We start from the raw sequence: 21,872 nt of genomic DNA, 5'->3' as shown, positions 1-21,872 counted from the left end.
CTTATTTCAAGGAACTTGTACCTTGAAATAAGTGAAAAAATCTCACAATAGAACAAGTGAAAAATGGCTTGGTAAGATTTCTGGAAATAAGATCTGATATTTAGAATATTGAGATCTTAAAATTAGCTGGGAAAACTTATTTTAAGCTCTATTTTACCAGGATTGTCAAGCTTAGGTGTCTTAAAATAAGCCAGATATGCTTAAAAAATAATAGCAGTTTTTCACTCAAAAATAGATTTTTGCTTTCATGTAACCTCCTAATTTGAGATGTATTAAACTTATTTTAAGTTTTCTTGTAAAATACAACTCAAAACAAGATCATTTCAAGATTGTTTGACTTACCAAGATATTTAAGATGCATTGTCTTAAAACTAGTCCCTCCATCTGCTGAAGTGTCTCTTGTTAAGTGAATTTATCTTAAATCAAGTGTGATGAGACATTTTGATGATAAATAAGACACATAGACTTGGTAGGATTTTGAGTTTTTGCAGTGAAGCTGCAAGCGTGACACAGTGAGTTGTTGAGCCTGTTTAGACCTCAAAAATATGCTTCTTTTCTATGAAGCTGCTGACATCATTTCCTATCAGCCAATCATGTGCGAGGACTGACCGTTTACGCTGTTTTTTTTTGTTTGTTTCTCCAGACGTCGACTCCTTCAGTGAAGCTCACCGTCTCTGCGTTGGGGAGGGAAGCTCCAGCAGCAGATACGACGTCTACGGTAACCACTTTTAAGGCTTTTACGTTGGTTTCAAACAGGAAGGAAGCATTAACACAAACTAAACCACATTTGTGTTGTTTTCTTTGTGACTTTAAAGGACAAAATTCAGATTGTTGTTCCCAGAGTTAAACATCTGATAAATTATTGGATGGATTAGCATTAATATTAGCCACCTGACAAGCTAATAGCTTTAACCAGTAAACAATCTGTGACATTTCTGCACTAAAATGTCCAAAACCAACTAAAACAATGTTATATTTATGCATTTTCTTCATGTGTGCTTAGATTAACACTAATATTTCCAACAAACCCACACAAATCTGTCATTTCCACTTTTGTCACCTGTCACCTCCATTAAATATATAAAATACTGACATTTAATTTTATTTAGGCTCTAAACGCATATTTTTTTTCCAAGTCATGCAGTTTCCCACCATCATTTCTTCTGATATTTCCAGATTCCAAACAATCTTCCCTACACAGTTATGAAAAGAAATCTCTACTGCCAGCATTTTATGGTGAGATGCATGTAAAAACACAACATTTTAAGAATACAAAGGCAAATAAAAACAATGTGAAAGTATTAAGATTATCAAACGATGGAAAATGTGGATAAAAACAAGATGCAGGACGTGTAGTTAGTCCTTAAAATGAGGAAAATAAGAGTTTAAAAGTGAAAAAATGACCCTGAAAGTAGCCTCAAAGGGCTCAGAGTGTGAAATAATTAGTTTACGTACAGGAAATTAATTTATTAAATGAAAAAATGTTTACACATAAGATCCTACAAGTAGATTTGTTTCTGTTTTTAGGACGTTTAGGATTTGCTGACATCTAGTGGTGAAACTGCAGATTGCAAGAAGAAAATCAGAAGAAAATTTAAGATTTAACCCTCCTGTTAAGAGTTACATTTACCCATTTTAAAATAAAAAAAAAAAACATTAAATATATATAATTAAGTATTTTTTGGTATGAAACTTCTTCTGCTCGGCTTAATGAGTTTTAAAAATTAGTAATTTTCTTGTTTACTTGCTTTTTTTTTACAGATAAAAGTGTAAACATCGATTCTGCTGCCACTTCTCAAGCTTTAGCAGAAATATAAATCAGTATGAGTCGTTTTTTAGCCAAAACTATGCTGAAAATAACACCTGACCTCAGATAAAGACAGGTTTTATGAATAAGTTTTTGAGATATACATAATGTTTATTGGGATTTTTTTTGTTTTCTGCTCCTAAACGAATCCATCAGGAGGGTTAAGATTCATTTATTGTCATTTCTTGAGCAAAATAAGAGTTTAAAAGTGAATAAATGACTCTGAAAGTGGCCTCAAAGGGCGGCTTTGTTTGTGCATTTTGTGTGTTTTCATACATTAAAAAACAAAATGCTGTTCTTCCTGCCCCAGTATGATGCAAAATCCAAATAAAAATGATAGATATGAGTAAATAACTGCAACAAATGTGTCGTGTCATTGTGTTTAGGATGATGTTGAGGTGATTTTATGTAAATGAATGAGGTTAATGGATACCTGTCCTCCTCCAGTTCTGGGAGTGCACGTCCCTCTCCTCCCTGGACACCTCTGGGATGGGATCCAGCTCCGGCTCGGCCTCCGGCTCCAGCACCGCCTCCTCGTCCTCCGTCTCCTCGTCCACGCCGCTGTCGGCCTCGCGGTCGCACAAGCGCTCGGTGTCGGCGGTGTCCAACTACTCGACGCTGTCGCTGCCGCTGTACAACCAGCAGGTGGACGACTGCTGCATCATCCGGGTCAGTCTGGACGTGGAGAACGGGAACATGTACAAGAGCATCCTGGTGAGGAAACGCATCAAAAACTAGTTAGAAACACTGAAGTTCCAGCTTTACAGGCTCTTTTTCACCATTCTTTAGAGCGTCGTCATAGATCTTTAGTGTCTTTTAAGCACATGGTGGGGAGAAAATGAGATTTTCTGTGGGTTTCTTCAGGTGACGAGTCAGGATAAAACTCCGGCCGTCATCAGGAAGGCGATGATCAAACACAACCTGGAGCGAGAGAAAACCGAAGACTACGAACTGATGCAGAAAATCTCAGAGGACAAAGGTGAAAAAAACTTCCCCTTAAACCACGAGCCACACAGAGAGAATAAAAACGTTTCATTTTATTTCCAGAGTTTACTAGATCACCATAAAGCCATCGCAGTCAGTTGGAGCAGTTGTCATTTTGTCACTGCTTTTTTAAAATATTTTTATTTATTTTTTCCACGCTTTGTGTCCTGAATTATAACCAGTCCAGTGGTTTTTACCTGCTGGTCTGTTTAACTCGTATAATGCAGTTTTACGTTTGCCAAATTGTGAGTTGAGCCCCGACACTGTGACGGATTTCATTCCATTCCAGCTTATTAAACATACAGAACATGTATAAATAAATATACAGGGGATCCTCAGTTTACGACGTCCTTGACCTACAGTGTTTCGTTGTTATGTCGAGACTGTTTATGTGGAACTAGTTGATGAGCAGAGTGGATGAATACGTCGTCATGGCACTATGAGACAGCTTTGTTTCCATTCTCTGGTTGTACTCCACCTTGGATTGTGCTACATTCACTAACTTTTTGTCCTTCATTATGGCTCCCAGCATAAGTCAGACTCTTCTGATGCTTGGAAGAAAAGGAAAGCGTCTCCATGGAAGTGAAATTAGAGTAAAACACACAGAACAGAGCGAAACACTGACCAACATGGGTGAAGTTGTAAAAACAGGTCAACATATTGTAGTGACCCTCTGTGATGAATGAGTGAGACTTTATCTGGTTCTCTGCTGGTTTATTGAACCTTCACACAGGCTACTGTGGACCGTAGTCAACGCCAGAATAACTAGAAAAACCCCATAACTTAGCTCCAGAATTAGCTGCCGTTCCCAGCTCTCTCTACTGCTGACTCTCAGCCAATCAGAGGTGAGCTAACTAAACATGGCACGTTCACTGACATTAAAGAGCTTTCCCCACTGTGGGATCAATAGAGTTTATCTTATCTTGAACTTATTGTTGTCTTATTGTTTCGGTTTCAGTGCATTTCACTACGTATAACTGTGTTTGTGACAAATAAACGTCTTGAATCTTGAACATTGAAACCTCAACATCAACAACAATATCAGTCTGTTACAATATTCTGTTATCTTCCAGTAAAATGATTGATACATGCATGAAAGTCGTTGGTATTCATGACTTTATGAAGAACTGATCATATCTTGATGCACGGAGCGGCTTTGTTTACATTTTCGCTGGAGTTCCGACTTACAGCAGTAATCGACTTACGTCACACCATAGGAACAGAACTCTGACACACATCGAGGACTCCCTGTATAGAGATATAAAGACATAATTATGACACTATATTCTTTACTTTTTATTGTATGATTATTATTTATTAGTGTCTTAAAGAGATCCTGTTGTTTTTTTGACCCCAGAGCTCCGGATCCCGGACAACGCCAACGTCTTCTACGCCATGAACTCCACTGCCAACTACGACTTTGTGCTGAAGAAGCGGGGCTCGGCCCGGCCGCCACGGCCCAAGAACGTGGCCAGTTCCACGCTGCCTCGCATGAAGCAGAAGGGCCTGAAGATCGCTAAAGGGATTTTCTGAGGAACAGAACTCCTCCTCTTCCTCCCCATCCTGAACACGGCTCGAGGAGGAGCTCTGTTAGCACTTAGCCGTCGGGACCTCAGAGGTTTTATTGTGGGGGAAGAGCGGCTGTGAAGCTCCGAAACCACAGATTTGTTCCCCGTCACGTTCCGTTTACGAGGATTTTATGTTTTTTGCACCTTTCGATGGCTCTTGACTGCATCCCTGCATCGGACTTGACGCCGCCGGGTGTTGGAATGTGTTTCTACGTTTTCAGGGAGCTTCTAGTCGCCGCCTTTAGCGCCCCCTACGATGTCTGGGACTCTTGGACATGGAGGGATTTAACCTGAAACAGAGACGTGGCTCAGCCATGAATCACAGCCACTGTTTTGTTTTTTATTCTCCAACCACTACACGGTGAAGGACATGGCAGAACGATGGCACTACGAAGCGACAAACCAAGGACTGTAAATATCCAGTAACACCGTCTGTGCAGTAGATTCTTTTGGGAACGGACCGTGAAATTTTGTTAATAGACTCGTCACGTTTTTTTGTTTTGTTTTTTTTTCCATTTTTGCTTTGTACATTTTTTCATTTTCACTCTGATATGGTGCTGCTAATTATCTTTCTGAAGAGTCCCACCAGTTTAACCCGCCGACCGCCACGTTGGAGGACGACGGAAATGATCCTGCACAGCGGCAGCTTTGGAAACTAATATCTGCCTTTAAAAAGATCAAAAATAAACAATAAGAATGCTGAAAATACCTGTTGCTGGAGAGAAAACAACTGATTAATGTGATACTGGATTAAAATAAAATCCAAATTAACATTAAACATCAACAGGAGAAAAGTTTCTCGGATTTAACAGCAGAAAATAAAAATCTAGACACCATTTACTGAGTCAAAACTATTATATTATATACTATGTGACTATTAGGTAATTATTTTGTGCCAATTATTTTTACTTTACACTTAATTTTCATGCACTGAAAAATGCCTGTTAAAGTCTTAACGTTGCTTCTTTTGTCGCACCAAAACTGCCAAATTATTTTTAATTTTAGGTCAGAGAAAGCAAAATAAATGTACTTAACTATTAATTAGATGTGAAAATGTTTGTAGATTATTTGTCTGATATAAACTGTTTGATTAATCGACTAATTTTTACCACCACGTTTAATATAATTGCAAAAAAAGGTGTAAATACTCTGTTAAATAAATAATTTTATTTAAAAAAAAAAAAACAAAAACTCCAAAATATTCTTGAAAATTTGAATTTTATTTAATATTTTTCCAAAATGTTCTATGTAGTTAAAACTGAGCTTAATAATTGGACTGATTTAGTTTAAAATAATTTATTTTTGTGGTGGAAATTTGCTTTAATGTATCTTATCAAGCTCTCTAAAGGTGACTTTGACCTAAAATATCTGAAATAATTTTATAAAAAGTCAAATAATTTCTTTGGACAAAAGCCTCCAAAATCTTTAAAATATTTTAGTATTTAAATTGTGTTAAATATTTTATCCAAAACGACCCTAATAACGGCACTGAATTCTTATCATTTTTATTATTATTTTATGGTGGAAAATTGTTTCCATAAAAGCAAAACGATTTTTACCCAAATTGTTTAAAATAATTGCAAAAAAGTGAATATTATTCAGTATTAATTAAACCATTTTAAATTGGAAGAAGTCTCTGAAATATTTGTAATGTTTTAATTATATTAAATATTATGTCCAAAATATTATATATAGTTACATTTGACCTTAATAACTGCACTTTATTATTATCATTATTATTGTTATTATTATTATTATTATTATTATTATTATTATTATTGTTATTTTATGGTGGAATTTTATTTCTATAAACTGAAATTATTTTTATCCAAATTATTTAAAATAATTGCAAAAAAGTCAAAATATTCAGCGTTAATTAAACCATTTTAAATTGGAAAAGCCTCCAAAATATTTGAAATATTTTAATTAGATTAAATATTATGTCTAAAATATAATAATATATATTTTTTATAATAAATTTGACCTTAATAACCACACTTAAATTTTTAAATTATTATCATGATTATTATTTTATGGTGGATTTTTTATTTTTTGCCCAAAATGTTTAAAATAATTGCAAAAAAAATCTAAATATTCAGTGTTAAACCATTTGAGATTCGCTCCAAAATATTTTAATTCGATTAAATATTATGTCCAGTATAGTTAAATTTGATCTTAATATCTTCACTGCACAGATATTTCTTTAAATATTCTCTTTATCTAGTGGAAATTTACATCTATGCACCTTTTTAAGATTTCTAAAAATGGATCCTACCCCAATTATTTAAAATAATTGCAGAGAAGTCAAAATATTCAGTGTTAATTAGATGTTTTTATTTGAAAAAAGCCTCATTAAAGCAGCATTCTGACCATTTTAGACTCTAGTAGTTGACTCATTAGCAGCAGTGAAGGCTGGCCTACTGCTCTCATCCAGCAGTTTATTTATATCGTTTGTGTTCCAGCTCTGGGATACGTTCTTTAAACAATAAATTAGTGGGTATTGTGTCAGATTTGTCCTGCCGCTGCTCGCCTGGTTTCCTGTTTCCTCCGACACGGCGGCTCGTCCTTCATCTCCATCTGTAGCTTCTGTCCACACGTTTTCTTCTTCTCTGGTTTGTGTGTCGGCAGCAGAGTTGCTCCTCCAGCAGGCGACGATTTCCAGTTTTAAAACCGTTAAAAAGCTGAAAGCTCCAGAAATCTGTTGTTCTGGATGAACGACGGTGAAGCTGCCAAACCGCACGCTAAAGAAACAAACTCTTCTCTTCCTGCTCTGTTTGTTTACAGGAAAAATCCAACCTGGACGCCTTTTAGACGGCTGTTTACCGTCACGTTTGTTTTATTCCTAATAACTAACCGTAGACGTTAAAGGTTTGTTTTCTGGACTTAAACTGACCGGCAGCGAAGCCTCAGAGGTGCATATTTTTCCAATTTTTTGCAATTTCTGCAACATTTTAGCCCAAAAAGCAGCTTCTGGTTCGTTTATTTGACCCGCTGCCAACTATTCTGATCATAAATTCATTGGTTTGAGTTATTTTTTATGAAAAAAATCAAGATTCACTGATTCAAGATTCTTAAATTTGAATTTTTATGCCTTTTTTATCCTCCTTTAAGACAGTAAACTGATTATCTTTGTGTTGTGGTTTGCTGCTTGGCATTCTGGGAAACGTAGTGAATCACTAATTAAGGGAAAACGGCTTCACGCTAGAAACACTGAACATCTGAGGTTGGGTTTTTCCTCGTGTTCATATCGCCGCATCAGAACGCTGAGTTCCTGCTGTCACTGCGACCATGTGTTGCCTTCTTTTGCTGTTTTTTTTTTATTTCATCTGCATGAAGTTACCATGACGATCAAATGAATGAATGAATGAATGAAGCCCCAAACTTTAAAAAAGAAAGAAACTAAACCCACCTGTGAGAGCGATACGGTGAAGAGCAGCAGCAGGAAGCTCGTCGTCGTGTCGTCAAAGCGTCCCGGCTGTTGAACACTGTGAGCTGTCAGTCGTCCAACACTGTGAACTTCATCCCCTCCGTCTCCATGGCGACCATCCATGTCGGCGACCAGCGAAGGCTCCACCCTTCATGTGCCAAAAATAACGCAAAAGGTTGAGTCCTCCGCCTTCCACGGTGGGAAAAAATACCAAGTTTGTATGTTTACTGTTGTTTTTCTGGTGGAAACATGTCGGTGAGAAGCTGCTGCAGGAACTTCATCTCCAACCAAACACCACGTCTGAGGAGAATTTTAAGACCATTTTCCCAACATTTCAGAGCCGAGGAAATGTAGTCGACAGTGAATGTTGCTCGATACATCTCCTCCCTTTAATGCTCAACATTTACCCCAAACTATTTTTTAATAATTGCACCGATTTTGCTTCAAATTATTTCTTTTTCTGGTGGAAATTTGCTTTAATGGACCTTATCAAGCTCTCTAAAGGTGAATTTCACCCTAAATGTCTTTAAAAAATACAAAAACATCAAAATATTCAATGAGTTAAACATTTTCTCTGTTTAAAACGCTCCAAAATATTCAGAATATTTAAAAAATGTAACTATATGTAATATTTTATCCAAGGTATTACTTATAGTTAAATTTAACTTTAATAATTGCACAGCTTTTTTTTGTTGTTGTTTTTTGGGTGGAAATTTGTTCCTATACACCAAAATTGTTTTTACCCAAAATGTTTAAACAATTGCAAAAAAAAATAAAATAAAATCTAAATATTCAGTGTTAATTAAACCATTTTAGATCACAAGAAGCCTTCAAAATATTTAAATTATATTAAATATTATGTCTAAAATATATAATTAAATTTGACCGTAATAACTGCTCTTATTTTATTATTTTTTGTGGTGGAAATTTGTTTCCATGCACCAAAGTAATTTGTACCCAAAATATTTAATATAGTTGCAAAAACAGTCAAAATATTGAGTGTTAATCAAACCATTTTAAACCATAATTACACCAGTGTTCCTCTGTTAAAAATATCCACAGTTGTTTTCAGATTTCCTACTCATGCAACAGGACCTTAAATGCATCACAGTCTGTAAACTATAGTTTCTGTATCTTGATTTCAGCAAATCTGCTGTCAGACTATTACTTGATTAACTTCAACCCTCTGAACTCCAGGCAGACTTTTTCTCTCTGCTCTGCTCATCAGCTGTACAAAGATGTTTCACTTACTCAAAACTTAAAAAACTGTCAAGAAATCCTCCTTTGCAACTAATTTCAAGTAATTTTGAAGTGATTCTGGGCAATTTGAGTAACTGTGGACAAGTTTTTTTGTCACTTTGGTCCATATTTAGTCCAGTTTTGAGTCTCTGTTCATCATCAATAGAAAGATGTTTCACCATGCTGAATGTATCTCCAACAACCTGCTCCTCTGTTCACTGTTTCTGAGCCATGCTGCATTTATTTGATTCATCCAGTAGCTTTGGTTTTGATGCAGATCTCTTGAAAAATCACAGAATTTTTAGCACGCAACTGTTAATCACAGCTGAGTCAGTTTTGGCTTTTCAGTTGCATCAAGGAGCGTAAAATTTTTGCATTTTTCACAGAATCTGTTTAAAATAAACAGTTTATTTTTGACCAATTTTTAAATGAGACACGTGGAATAACGTGATTTTGGATCTAATATCACACTTCTATAGAACGGAAAGTTACAGTTAAGTCGAAGGAGAGTTGAAAATCACACAGTTTGTTCTGTTTCTTACAGTTTTTGGATCTGACAAATGGTGGAATGATGTCTTTTCAGACCTTAACGTTATCCTACACTGATTTAAGTAGCATGCTAGTTAGCAGGATATGCTAACATGAGCAAATGTGGCTCATTTTATTTAAATTTAACCCAAAAAACATCTTTAAATAGCAGCTGCAGCATCGTAAGTTACCTTAAATCCAACAAAACGCAGGACGTAGCTGCTAGCGTTAGCCTGCACTGATTTATGTAGCATGCTAGTTAGCAGGACATGCTAATGTGAGCAAACGTGGCTCATTTTATTTAAATATAACCCAAAAATCCCGCTGTTTTTTGGGGGTTCAGAGGGTTTGGACCTGATTAAAAACCATCTAAACGGGTTAAAATCTCTAAACACTGACTTGAAATGTTGCAGCGAATTAATCAAAAGGGAGCACATTTATGTTTTTACCTGAAAAAGGTGCATTTTGTAAAAGATAAAGGCCTTCTGATGACATAAATCTTAATAGAAAAGAGCGTTTGTGGGAGCAAATGTTTAACTTGAGAGATTTATCGGGCTTTCACGTTTCCCACCGTACCCTGAACGCACCGTCAGCTCCTCCTCTGGACTGTTTGGAACTGAAGTGTTTCTAAAATTAAAAACCGGTTCTAGTTTCTGCAGCAGCTTCGCCTCTAAAGCTCTGAACTAAACTCTGAGTGGATCTTGAGGTGAATCTGTGACCTGCGAGCGTTGATGTGTGTCGTCGTAGCCCGTGTTGACAAAAAAAAAAAACTTTTTGTGATTTGACCTGATTCTGTGCGAGTTTGAACAAAAAAAAAGAATAAAGGCTGCGTTTACAAGAAGAAGAAGAAAAAAATACAGTGGAAACCAGCTGGCGTGGTGTGTTTTTATTCTTTCTGTGCTTCGGTGCCATTTCCCCCGTTTTAAAGGATTCAGAACTTTTTCTAACTGCAGTCTTTGTTTTTTTCTTTCTTCCCTCCGAACATGAAACCTGTGTAGAAAACCGACCATCCTCCATCATGTCTTTGTTTATTTATTGATTTGTATATAGAGATTTTGTTTTGCATTGTACATTCTCTCCTTTCTTGGTTATAGATTAATATATTCATGTATATACGAATAAACATGAAATTTATAAAAGTGAAAACACGTCTTTGTCTCTTTTTTCTACCAGAGTTTGTGTGAGAAGCAGGTTTTTTTCAGTTTATGACCTTTAAAGTTCAGAAATTAAAGAAAAAATGTGCAGAAATTCTCTGACTCGTTGACTTGAAGACGATTTTTTGTGTCTCTTTGTGGTCTCTGTGTCTCCTTTAATGTCCTGTCGTCATTTTTTCTCTTTTGCAGCAGTTTTATATCTTTTGTGTCAGTTTTGTGTCTTTCTGTAGTTTTTTTTTTTTTACTCTTTGCAGTCAGTTTTTTTTTTTTTAACATATTTTGTGTCTTATTTTGAGTATTTTGTGTCGTTTTACAGTCATTGTTTGTCTTTGTGACTAGTTTGTCTTTTTGGTTGTTTTGTGTCTCTTTGTATTTGTTTTGTGTCTTTCCATAGTTGTTTTTTGTCTCTTTGTGCTCGTTTTGTGTGTCTTTATGGTCATTTTCTTTCTGTTTTTGGTTGTTTTGAGTCTTTGTGGTCGCTTTATGTCTTTTACAGTATTTTCTGTGTGTTTTTGGATATTTTGTGTCTCGTTTTATGTCGGTTCACAGTCATCCGACTTTATGTGACTATTTTTTTCTCTGTATTGTTTTGTGTCTTTTTGTAGTTTTGTTTTGTCTCTGCAGTTGTTTAGTGTCTTAGCAGTCATTTTCAGTCTTTTTCTGGCTATTTTGTGTCTCATTTTTAATGTTTTGTGTTGTTTTACAGTAATTTTCCATCTTTTTTGTGACTATTTTGTGTTTTTTTGGTCGTTTTGTATCTATTTGTTTTGTGTCTTTCCATAGTTGTTTTTTGTCTCTTTATGGTCATTTTCTGTCTGTTTTTGGTTGTTTTGCGTCTTTTTGTGGTCACTTGTGGTCACACATTTTACAGTCATTATCTGACTTTTTGTGACTCTTTTGTGTCTCTGGTTATTTTATGTGTTGTTGGTCATTTTGTGCCTGTATTGTTTGTATCTTTCTGCAGTTATTTTTTGCCTCTTTGTGGTCATTTTCTATTTTTGGTTGTTTTGCATCTTTTTGGGGTCACTTTGCCTTTTTGGTCTTTTGTGTCTCTTTTTGGATATTTTGTGTCTTGTTTTGTGTCATTTTACAGTAATATTGCACCTTTTTGTGACAATTTTGTGTCTCTTTTTGGTTATTTAATGTGTCTTTTTGGTCATTTTGCATCTCTTTGTATTTGTTTGTGTCTTTGCAGTTGTTTTTTGTCTCTTTACAGTCGTTTTGTGTCATTTGCATTTTTTATGTCTCTTTATGGTTTTTTGTGTTCTTTTCAGTCATTTTGAGTGTCTTAGTGGCTATTTTTGTGTCTGTCTGGTGTCAGTATGCATTGATTTGTGCAATTGTTTTGTGCCTGCTTGTTGTAGTTTTCTTTGTTTTTGTTCTTTTTGATTGATTAGGTCATTTTGGACTATTTTTTTGTCTCTTTGTGGACATTCTGGCTGTTTTGTCTCTCTTTAGTCAGTTTGTGTGTTTCCACAGTCTTTTGTGTCTCTTTTTGAGTCTGCTGTGTCATTTTACAGTAATTTTCCATCTTTTTGTGACTCTTTTGTGTCTCCTTTTGGTTGTTTTGTGTGTCTTTCTGGGCGTTTTGCATCTCTTTGGAGATGTTTTGTGTCTCTCTTTGGTCATCTTGCATTTTTTGGTGATCATTTTGTGTCTATCTATAGTCATTTTGTAGTAATTTTCTCCTCACGGTCATTTTGTGTGTTATTTAATAATGATTTGTGTCTCTCTGCAATCATTTTTTTGTTTCCTTTTTGTTGTTTTATGTCTCTTTTTAGTCCTTTTGTGTCTTTTTTGTCATTTTCCGTCTCTTCATAGTCATTTTGCATCTCCTCACAGTTGATGATTTTTGAAGAAAGTTAATTGAAATACGTGGAACTTTCATGCCTTTAAGTATGTCAATAAAAATCGATGGATTATTTATGATTTGCTGCAGCAGTTGAACTGGACCGTGTTATATGCCAACACTACCTGAACAAAACATAGCTGATGTTAGAATACTACAAATGGCTAAACTGTGACCAAGATACTGGTACTGAATTTTATTGACATTACTGGTAATTCTAAATTCTATTTTAATAGAAATGATAACATAAATATCCCACATTTACAGAGTAACTGATTATTTTCTGATTAACGGTTTGGCGTTACGTCATGCGTCTGCGACCGGAGTGGCTCAGCGATCCGCGCCTGCGCAGTCGCTGAGCCACCTTTGTTATTTCTTGTCAGAATGGCGCTTAGCAAAACGTTTGGACAAAAACCGGTCAAATTCCAGCTCGAGGAGGATGGAGACTTTTACATGATCGGATCGGAGGTCAGTTTTTCACCTGTTTAACTGTTACCATTCCAAAAAAATTTGCTTATTTGGACGTAAATGTACCATTTAAGCTGACAGCCGGTCCGCTAGCAGCTAGCCGTTAGCTTAGCTGGGATAACGACGCACCGAGGCGTATTCATTTATTCAACATTTGTTATTTAATCAACCGATAAACACCGAAAGGATAAAGTAATTCCATCTACATGTTGGTTTAACTGAGCTGAGTTTAAGCTGAAAACCTTCGGCTTTTTCCGGAGGCTCGCTCGGCTTTCTTCGTCTAAGCTAACAGTTAGCAGCCAGCTAACGGTGTTTATCCTGCGCTAAGTCAAACAAAGAGCTGATTTTACTCATTCTGTGAACTTTAATGTGGATTTATTCACTTCATAACAAAGTCCTGTGGTTTAATGCCTCAGTATTGGTTCATCAGTTATTTCGGTGCTATGTAGGTTAAACTAAACCCTGCACCGTTTTGAAATTAAAGACATTAAAGGGCTTTTGCTTCGTTTATTTCTAGTATTTAGTTCCATTCTTTTGGCTGATAACAGACACACAGAGTGATCACAGCTGTCCAAAAAGTGTCCCATTATTTACATATTACAAATGTACTATTATTAATAACAGCTGAATGGCGACACTTCTCTGAATTTACACAGCAAGCTTCCATCAGCTGAGCCGTACTGTGGTTTTTAAGTCATCGCTAATTTTCCTCAAAACAAACACACGAGGACAAAAACTACAAGAATACTAAACATGCAACACATAGACCTCACATACAACAATTAAAGCGTAATGCAGGTAAAGAGCATCAAAAGTCCAAAATATAATATTTTAATCAGGTGCTAATCTGCCCTAAATCCTGACAAAGATGCAGGATAATGAGGACACGAGTAGTATTAGTGGTTGGAGGTTGAATGCTCCAGTGATTGGACCCGACACTCTTCCAAAAGTGGGTCAAAAATGACCCGTGTACAAATCAGTGTGTTATTTTTTTTGTCATTCTGGATAAGAACAATCATTTGTATTATTGTTTGTGTTGCATTTTTGTCCACACAACAATGATTTCATGTTTGAAATATGTTTATTTTCCACTTTGTAATGGATTTTTTGGCATTTTGATGATTTGAAAACAGAAGAATATCACACAGAACAGCAGTAAAAGAATGTCAACATCCATTTTGTTGACATTTTTCCACCCTTTACTCTAACTGTTGCTGCTCTCCGTCCCTGCAAGTTGATGCATCGCCTCTTTTATGATTAATATCGATGATAAAGAGAAAGGATAGATAGATAGATAGATATTTTATTCATCCCAAGGGAAATTCAAATATTAAGTAGCTTACATACAACAATAATAATAAAAACAAGAAGATGAAACAGGCAGGTTAGTAACCAGATGAACATTAAAGGCTAGTAAATACTCCAAAAAAACTTGCTCTACAATACTATAAATAAAACACGTCTCATTTTAAAATCTATTGAACACTAAATGTATTAAAAGGCTAACAGGTAACTTAAAAAAGTTAAATGGAATGGTATCAAAACATGTTTTTTGAGGGACAGCTGGAAAATGAAATGATAAAAACTTTTCATTACAAAAATATACCAAGAAAACAACGTCCCTGAGTCATTTTTTAACCACTGATGCATCTAAGGGTTAAATAGTCATTTTAAATGTTAACCCTCGTGTCATCCTGTGGGTCAAATTGACCCGTTTTCAAAGTTTGAAAATGTGGGAAAAAATATATTTTCCAAGTGAAAACTTCTACATTTTCAACATTTTTGGGAAATTTTTGAACATTTTTTTTGGTGCAAAAAAAGAAATGCTAAAAAAAATGTGAAATTTGCTGGATTTTGGTAGATTTTTTTCTGAATGTTCTTAAATAAAATATTAGAAGTTTTACTGATATATATGGAATCACTTTAGATATTGTTAGGATTTTTTTGAAGATTTTTATTCATTTTTTGAAAATATTTATGTTTCATAATTTTTTAAATTTTTTTTTGCATTTTTATTTCTTGCCAAATTTGGGGATTTTTTTTTAAATAAAACTTTTCAGAGAAACTTTTATGGAATTTTTGGAATTTTCTTCCTGAAGATTTTGCAATTTTTTTTAAAAATAAGTTTGGGGAATATTTTTCTGAGTTTTTGAATTTTTTTCAGATAAGGAAACAATCTTTTTTGGTGCCTGTAAATGACAAGAGGAGGGTTGAATACTAGCTGCTCACCCATCTCTCCTCTTTCAGTTTCTTAAAATGATTCTAACACAATCAGATTATTTCACATCATCTAGTAGACTGAAGTTTTACCTCCACATTCAAAGAAAACAAAGAATAGATGCCACTTTTAGTTATCTATGTATGACAGTAAATGTCTTGAAAGAGCATTTTTGAATCCAGAATGAGCAGCACTGATGATAATTTGAATTAATTATCACCAAGAATCTGTTTTACCAAAGTGTTCTGTCTTCATGTTTCTTGATTCTTTTATTTTCTTCGTCTGTTTTCGTGTGTTCAGGTGGGAAACTACCTCCGTATGTTCAGAGGCTCGCTGTATAAAAGATACCCGTCACTATGGAGGAAACTGGCCTCGGTAGAAGAGCGGAAGAAAATAGTGGAATCATCACACGGTCAGTGGACTCGTCTGCAGCCGAGCGTTTTATAAAATATTAAGAATAGTTCTACTCTATACACGACATAAATGATTTCACCTTCAGACAGTTAAAGAGCTGAAAGGTTCTTGTAGTAATTTATCTTCCACAAGGACAGAAAAATAAACTAAATGCAGTTACAACTATGTCATAAAAATGTTGCTGTTTCATTTTTGCTTGTGGGGTTAAGTGGAGAAAGTTGCAGAAACACTTTTATCAGCAGGTGCTGGATGGTTTGCTGCTGAGAGAATGTGTGGATTCTGGACAGATCATTTTTCTCTCGTTGTTTCTGTCTCCTTGTGGCCGTTTTGTGTCTTTTTGCAGTCATTTTCTCTCTTTGTGGCTATTTTGTGCATTGTTGTGAGTTTTTTGTGTTGTTTTACAGTAATTTTCTGTCTTTTGTGACTATTCTGTGTCTCTTTTTGGCATCTCTTTGTGGTAATTTGTGTGAGTTTGCATCGGTTTGCGTCTCTGTGGTCGTTTTGTGTCTACTTGTAGTGGTTTTATTTCTGGTTTTGGTTGTTTAGTGTCTCTCTTTGGTCATTTTGTGTCTTGTTAGATAATTTTGCATCTGTTTTTGGTTGTTTTGGGTCTTTTTGGGATCGTTTTGTGTCTTTTTACAATATTTTGTGTCTCGTTTTGAGTGTTTTACAGTAATTTTCTGTGTTTTTGTGACTTGTGTTGGTTGTTATGTGTGTATTTTTGGTCATTTCACGTAAATATTTATTTTAAATATAAAAAGAGAGAATGTATTGTTTCTGGATAAATATATGTGTCATTTTTGGGGAGGGTCTGGCAAAAATGTAACATTGCAGTGATTCATAATTGATGTTTATTTGTGCTGTTTGCTGTATTGAACGGTTTCTACTGAATTATTCTGCAGCATATAAGTGTGTGTCCCTAGCAGAGTTTCATGTAAATAATTGTTGTTTTATTGACATTTGAGGATTGTTATTTTCTGTACGTTATTGAAAACGGTTGTTCGGTGGTACGTTTTGTATTCTTTGACTCCCTGTTGTACGTGGAATGCATTTATTAGTGGCTGAGTTACAGTAACTTCCTATTTAAAGGGTCTTTGTGGACCAAACCTCTTGTCTGATGAAGGTCCAGCACCAGAACGTTGCTAATAAACGTGTTTTTGTAAGTTAGACGATATTCAGGAGTCTGTTTCCTTCATCCCTGCTTCATTAAATCGACCTGCAGAGAGTTTCTTTGTCTTAATTGAAGCTACACAGTTTGACCCTGTGATGATCATTTAATTTTTTAAAATAAATTTTGACGTTTAACTCCTCCAGATCACGGCTACACTCAGCTGGCCACCAGCGTGACTCTGCTGAAGGCTTCAGAGGTGGAAGAGATCCTGGAGGGAAACGATGAGAAGTACAAAGCTGTTTCCATCAGTACTGAACCTCCCGCCTACCTCAGGTACCAGACACCTGGAAAACACATTCACAGAGGATGCTCGTTTATGTGTCAGGTCACACGTTTACAGTCATTTTAATCACTTATGGGACAAGAGATCCCTGTGTTTTGTCTCAAAAATTACAGATTTTTCCACAAGCATTGACTGAAGAATTAATATCCTCATAAATCTCAATGATTAGGTTACAAAAAGAGCTTAGTCAGCTCACAAGGTTTATACATGAGAAAGACTCGTTCTTGTGTCTGTTTGTGGTTATTTTATGTCCTTTTACAATCATTTTGTGTCTGTTTTCAGTCGTTTTTGTCACTTTATAGTCATTTTGTCTGTCTTTTTGGTCATTTCATGGCTCTTTTAAAGTCACTTTGTAGTTGTTTTGTGTCCCTACAGCAATTTTGTGTCTGATTTTGGTCATTGTGTGTCTCTTTGTGGTCATTTTGTGTCTCTTTCCAATCATTTTCTGTCACTTTGGAGTCATTTTGCCTCTTTGCATCACTTTGCATCTCTGTAGTCATTTTGTGTGTCTTCTGGTAATCTTGCGCCTCTTTACAGTTATTTTGTGTATCTTTGTGGCCATTTTGTGTCTTCTTACAGTTATTCTGAGTCTTTACAGCAGTGCCATTTTGCATCTACTTGTGATCATTTTATGTCTCTCTGGTTCTTTTATGTCTTGAGGTCATTTGTGTCTCTAAATTAGATCTATTTAAAGCTCTTCGCCAAAAATATTGCACTCATATGTCTACAGTTCATTATGTTGTTATGATTTCAGTATTTAAAACTTTGAGGATAAATCAGATGAGATGGCCAGAAAAGTGTGCAATAAAGAGATGTAGGAAAATTAGTGTTGAAGGTCATTTAATTTGTCTTCAGTTTTATAGTTTGAAGGTGATATAAAGTAGAGAACACGTGTTACTGTAGTTTTTAACGCGTCTCTGTGTGTTTTTAATGCATCTCTGTGTGTTTTTAATGCATCTCTGTGTGTTTCTAATGCGTCTCTGTGTGTTTCTTATGCGTCTCTGTGTGTTTTTAATGCGTCTCTGTGTGTTTTTGTGTCTCCAGGGAACAGAAGGCGAAGAGGAACAGCCAGTGGGTTCCAACGCTGCCCAACAGTTCTCATCACCTGGACGCTGTTCCATGTTCTACCACCATCAACCGAAGCCGACTGGGCCGAGATAAGAAGAGGACCTTCCCCCTGTGGTCAGTTACTGCTTTTATCTGCTTTATATGGGTTTAAATAACACAACAGCAGCACATAGATGTGTCCTTTTAGGAGGAAACAGATATAACACGATATCATATTTAAGTGATATGACACTCTGTATATATAGAGATATGGTGGATATATCTGTCTTTTTTCCTTTTTTAACATATGGTAAGGCTAGTTTATTTTTATAGCATATTTCATAGTCAAAGACGAGTGACAGTGCTTTACATAGTGCACTAAAATGTTAAAATGTGCAAGGAAAAACTGCATGAAAGCTTGAAATGAAACAAATAGAAATTAAGTAATAAATTTAAAGGTAAAAAAACTGTTAGAACAAACAGTATAATCAATGTTGAAGGTGAATGAGCAGGACTAGGTTACGATAATAATGAATTTTTACATTAATGGGATGTGAAATAGCTTGTTTTGTCAGCTATTTAGTTAACTGGAATAAATTCTAGAAAACAGATACTTTTACATATTTTTTCTGTTAGTGGTTGCTTGAACATATTTTTTTCTACTTATCTGCAAGTGGCGACATTGGACCCGTGATTACATGATGGGAAAATAGCTTGAAATCCAAAAATGATGGAAGCAAATCTTAACCAACAGTCAGTAATGTTAGATCAATAACTGATGAACAGGAAGTCTGACGTGTGGCCGTCCTGGTAACTTAATCTCTGGCCTGAAGTCATTAACTGACACAACAGTCTTTGTCATGGTTTCCTGCTGCTAACCCACAAAGCAAAAAAAACTGCAGTTTTCCATCTCAATAAACAGCAAAAGGCTCCACCTAGTGGTGCAACCAGGTACTACAGACAATCTACGGTACGTTTTCGGACAGCACAACTTTCATCTTTAGACTTACGGGTTACTATATTTGTTTGTTTGATTGGATTATTAATGGCGTGCAGTGGAATTCCCAATAATCACTAACATTTACAGACGTTGACCTCAGTGTTAAATAACGTCTCATATTATGTATCTCTGTTTCTTTGTGTTGATCTTTTCCAGCTTCGACGACCACGATCCTGCTGTGATCCATGAAAACGCCACTCAGTCTGAAGTTCTGGTTCCGATCCGTCTGGACATGGAGATCGAGGGCCAGAAGCTCCGAGACGCTTTCACCTGGAATATGAACGGTAACGTCCCTTCGGCGTTTCTATCTCAGCTCAGATTAAATCTGTCAAAGCAAACACTTCAAAGCTTCCCTGTTTGATGTTTACAGAGAAGCTCATGACGCCCGAGATGTTCGCTGAGATCCTGTGTGACGACCTGGACCTGAACCCGCTGGCCTTCGTCCCCGCCATCGCCTCGGCCATCCGGCAGCAGATCGAGTCGTATCCCACAGACAGCATCCTGGAGGACCAGACGGACCAGAGGGTCATCATCAAGGTGCTTCTCCACGCCGACGGTGATAAAGAAAACATTCTACCTTCTGGTGGAGTCACGTTGTTTTTTTTCTGCCTTCCAGCTCAACATCCACGTGGGGAACATCTCTCTGGTGGACCAGTTCGAGTGGGACATGTCCGAGAGGGAGAATTCTCCGGAGAAGTTCGCCCTGAAGCTCTGCTCTGAGCTCGGTCTGGGAGGAGAGTTCGTCACCACCATCGCCTACAGCATCCGAGGACAACTGAGCTGGCACCAGAGGACGTACGCCTTCAGGTAGGAGGACAGCAACCACACGGAAATACCAGGAACTGACCAGTATGTTGGGTCCTTTTATTCACAACTTCTACACAGTCTTGTCTGCAGCTGATTAAAAGTCTAGTTTCCTTTTGAAGTTCAGAGTCAATCAGGTTTATTTACCTTCTAGAGCTGCTTCTTCTAAACCCTAAGATGTCTCAAAACTCACCAAATGTTCTGCTGTTGGCTGTAAGAGTGAACACAAGAGTCTTCATGCACTGCCAGCATCTGAGGAACTGAGATCCTGTGTCACCACAACTATCTTTACTGTTAGCATGTTACGTGGCTAACACTAGCATTAGCTGTGATGGGACGCTCAGAGGTCAGAGACGGTAGAACCTTTAATTTTGACTAGTAACATGTCCAAAATTACTAGAAACATGTCCAAAATGACTGGAAACATGTCCAAAATGACAAAAATGTGTTTTAAATGACTGGAAATGTGTCCAAAATGACAAAATTGTGTTTTAAATGACTAGAAAGATGTCCAAAATGACTGGAAACTTGTCCAAAATGACTAGAAACATGTACAAAATGACAAAAATGTGTTTAAAATGACTGGAAATGTGTCCAAATGGCCAAAATTGTGTCCACAGTGACTAGAAACACGTCCAAAATGACTAGAAAACATTTAAAATGACTAAAAACCATTAAAAGTTGCATATTTAGCCTCTTTTCAGCAAATTAATGCAAGTCTCACATGTCTTGATGGTGAATTTTTCAGGTTTTTAGCTGAAAACAGCTCAAAGAAAGTCAATTTCTCCATATTTCCTGGTTTTAGTTCTGTTTTTATGGGATGTTTGGCTCTAGATAGATTAGAAAATAACAGTATCAGGCTAAATGTTGTAAACAAAGTTACATGTTCACAGATTAGTGTTATAAAGTTTGACTTTGTTGTTGTGGAGGGATTTGTCTGTTACAACATGAGCTTGTTGTTGTTGCCATGGTGATTTCTCTGCGACCTCTGACCTTGATGTTATGAAGCTGATCCAGTTTCTATCCAGACTAAAGTTGTTTCTCTGATCTGATCTGTGGGTGAAAAGTTCCAGACGTCTCCAACATGTGAACCAATGAAACGTTTCCAAACCCAGACTTCAGTCTGACCTCCGTCTCCATGGAAACATGTCGGATAATCAGAGTTTTCCTCACCAATAAGAGTCAGTCTGAGCAGAGGGCAGCTGGAGTCGTTATTTATCTTCCTCTTTCACGCTTGTTTTCTCACATTCCAGTCCTGTTTCCATCACGTTTCCTCAAATATCACACGAGGTTTTGTCTTTTCTCCGTCAGAAATAAATTCCATGTCAGTCAGAGTGTTTAGTTTTTCAGAAAAACCTCCGTGTGGAGTGACCCGAAGCGTTTGTTTTGTCTGTCGTTGTGCAGTGAGAACCCGCTGCCCACGGTGGAGATCGCCATCAGGAACACGGGAGACGCCGACCAGTGGTGCCCCCTGCTGGAGACGCTGACCGACGCCGAGATGGAGAAGAAGATCAGAGACCAGGACAGAAACACGAGGTGAGGAGAACAAACCTCCACTGGTCCACAAATGTTCTGTTCTTTAAAGCCAAACTGGGTTTTCCTTCTGCTCAACGAGACATATGTGATTAGAGAGTTTGTGATGATCATTTAAAACTATATTTTTATGTATTTTCTAGTTCTAATCCTACTATTTTCACAAAATGAGAAATTTGCAGACATCACAATATTTTTTTTACCCTTTTTAATGACTTTTTCGTTGTACGGACAGATGACTGATCAATTAATCAATAGATGAATCAAGGAAATGATCGGTAGCTGCCGTCATGTTTTTTATGCTCATTTTGAAGTATAGTATTTGAAAAAGGAAGTGGAAAGTTTTAACACTCATTTAGAGCTAAAAGAATGAATTCA

General features: G+C 36.4%; 2 protein-coding genes across 9 annotated transcripts in view; both read left to right on the top strand.

The window, feature by feature from the left end:
- Positions 1–10,699, top strand: part of LOC111586344 (ral guanine nucleotide dissociation stimulator-like) — an 87,524-nt gene extending 76,825 nt beyond the window's left edge. For 6 of the 7 annotated variants that reach the window (XM_055011282.1, XM_055011281.1, XM_055011283.1 and 3 more), the window contains exons 15-19: positions 644–718; positions 1,177–1,236; positions 2,255–2,521; positions 2,672–2,786; positions 4,149–10,699. In XM_055011282.1, the coding sequence (XP_054867257.1) occupies positions 644–718; positions 1,177–1,236; positions 2,255–2,521; positions 2,672–2,786; positions 4,149–4,324 (693 nt within the window). In that variant the 3' untranslated portion in view covers positions 4,325–10,699. The remainder of the gene's footprint in view (positions 1–643; positions 719–1,176; positions 1,237–2,254; positions 2,522–2,671; positions 2,787–4,148) is intronic. The other variant, XM_055011279.1, reaches the window with a different exon arrangement.
- A 2,192-nt stretch (positions 10,700–12,891) lies between these two features.
- smarcb1a (SWI/SNF related, matrix associated, actin dependent regulator of chromatin, subfamily b, member 1a) overlaps positions 12,892–21,872 on the top strand; it is an 11,275-nt gene continuing 2,294 nt past the window's right edge. For both annotated transcript variants that reach the window (XM_023293264.3, XM_035958629.2), the window contains exons 1-8: positions 12,892–13,024; positions 15,543–15,654; positions 16,971–17,100; positions 18,155–18,292; positions 19,314–19,441; positions 19,528–19,694; positions 19,774–19,964; positions 21,366–21,497. In XM_023293264.3, coding sequence (XP_023149032.1) covers positions 12,941–13,024; positions 15,543–15,654; positions 16,971–17,100; positions 18,155–18,292; positions 19,314–19,441; positions 19,528–19,694; positions 19,774–19,964; positions 21,366–21,497 — 1,082 coding nt within the window. In that variant the 5' untranslated portion in view covers positions 12,892–12,940. The remainder of the gene's footprint in view (positions 13,025–15,542; positions 15,655–16,970; positions 17,101–18,154; positions 18,293–19,313; positions 19,442–19,527; positions 19,695–19,773; positions 19,965–21,365; positions 21,498–21,872) is intronic.

Source organism: Amphiprion ocellaris, chromosome 6 (assembly GCF_022539595.1).
Source record: "Amphiprion ocellaris isolate individual 3 ecotype Okinawa chromosome 6, ASM2253959v1, whole genome shotgun sequence".
NCBI classification, from domain to species: Eukaryota; Metazoa; Chordata; class Actinopteri; family Pomacentridae; genus Amphiprion; species Amphiprion ocellaris.
Note: the sequence above shows the minus strand (reverse complement) of the source record. Positions and strands in the feature narration are given on the sequence as shown.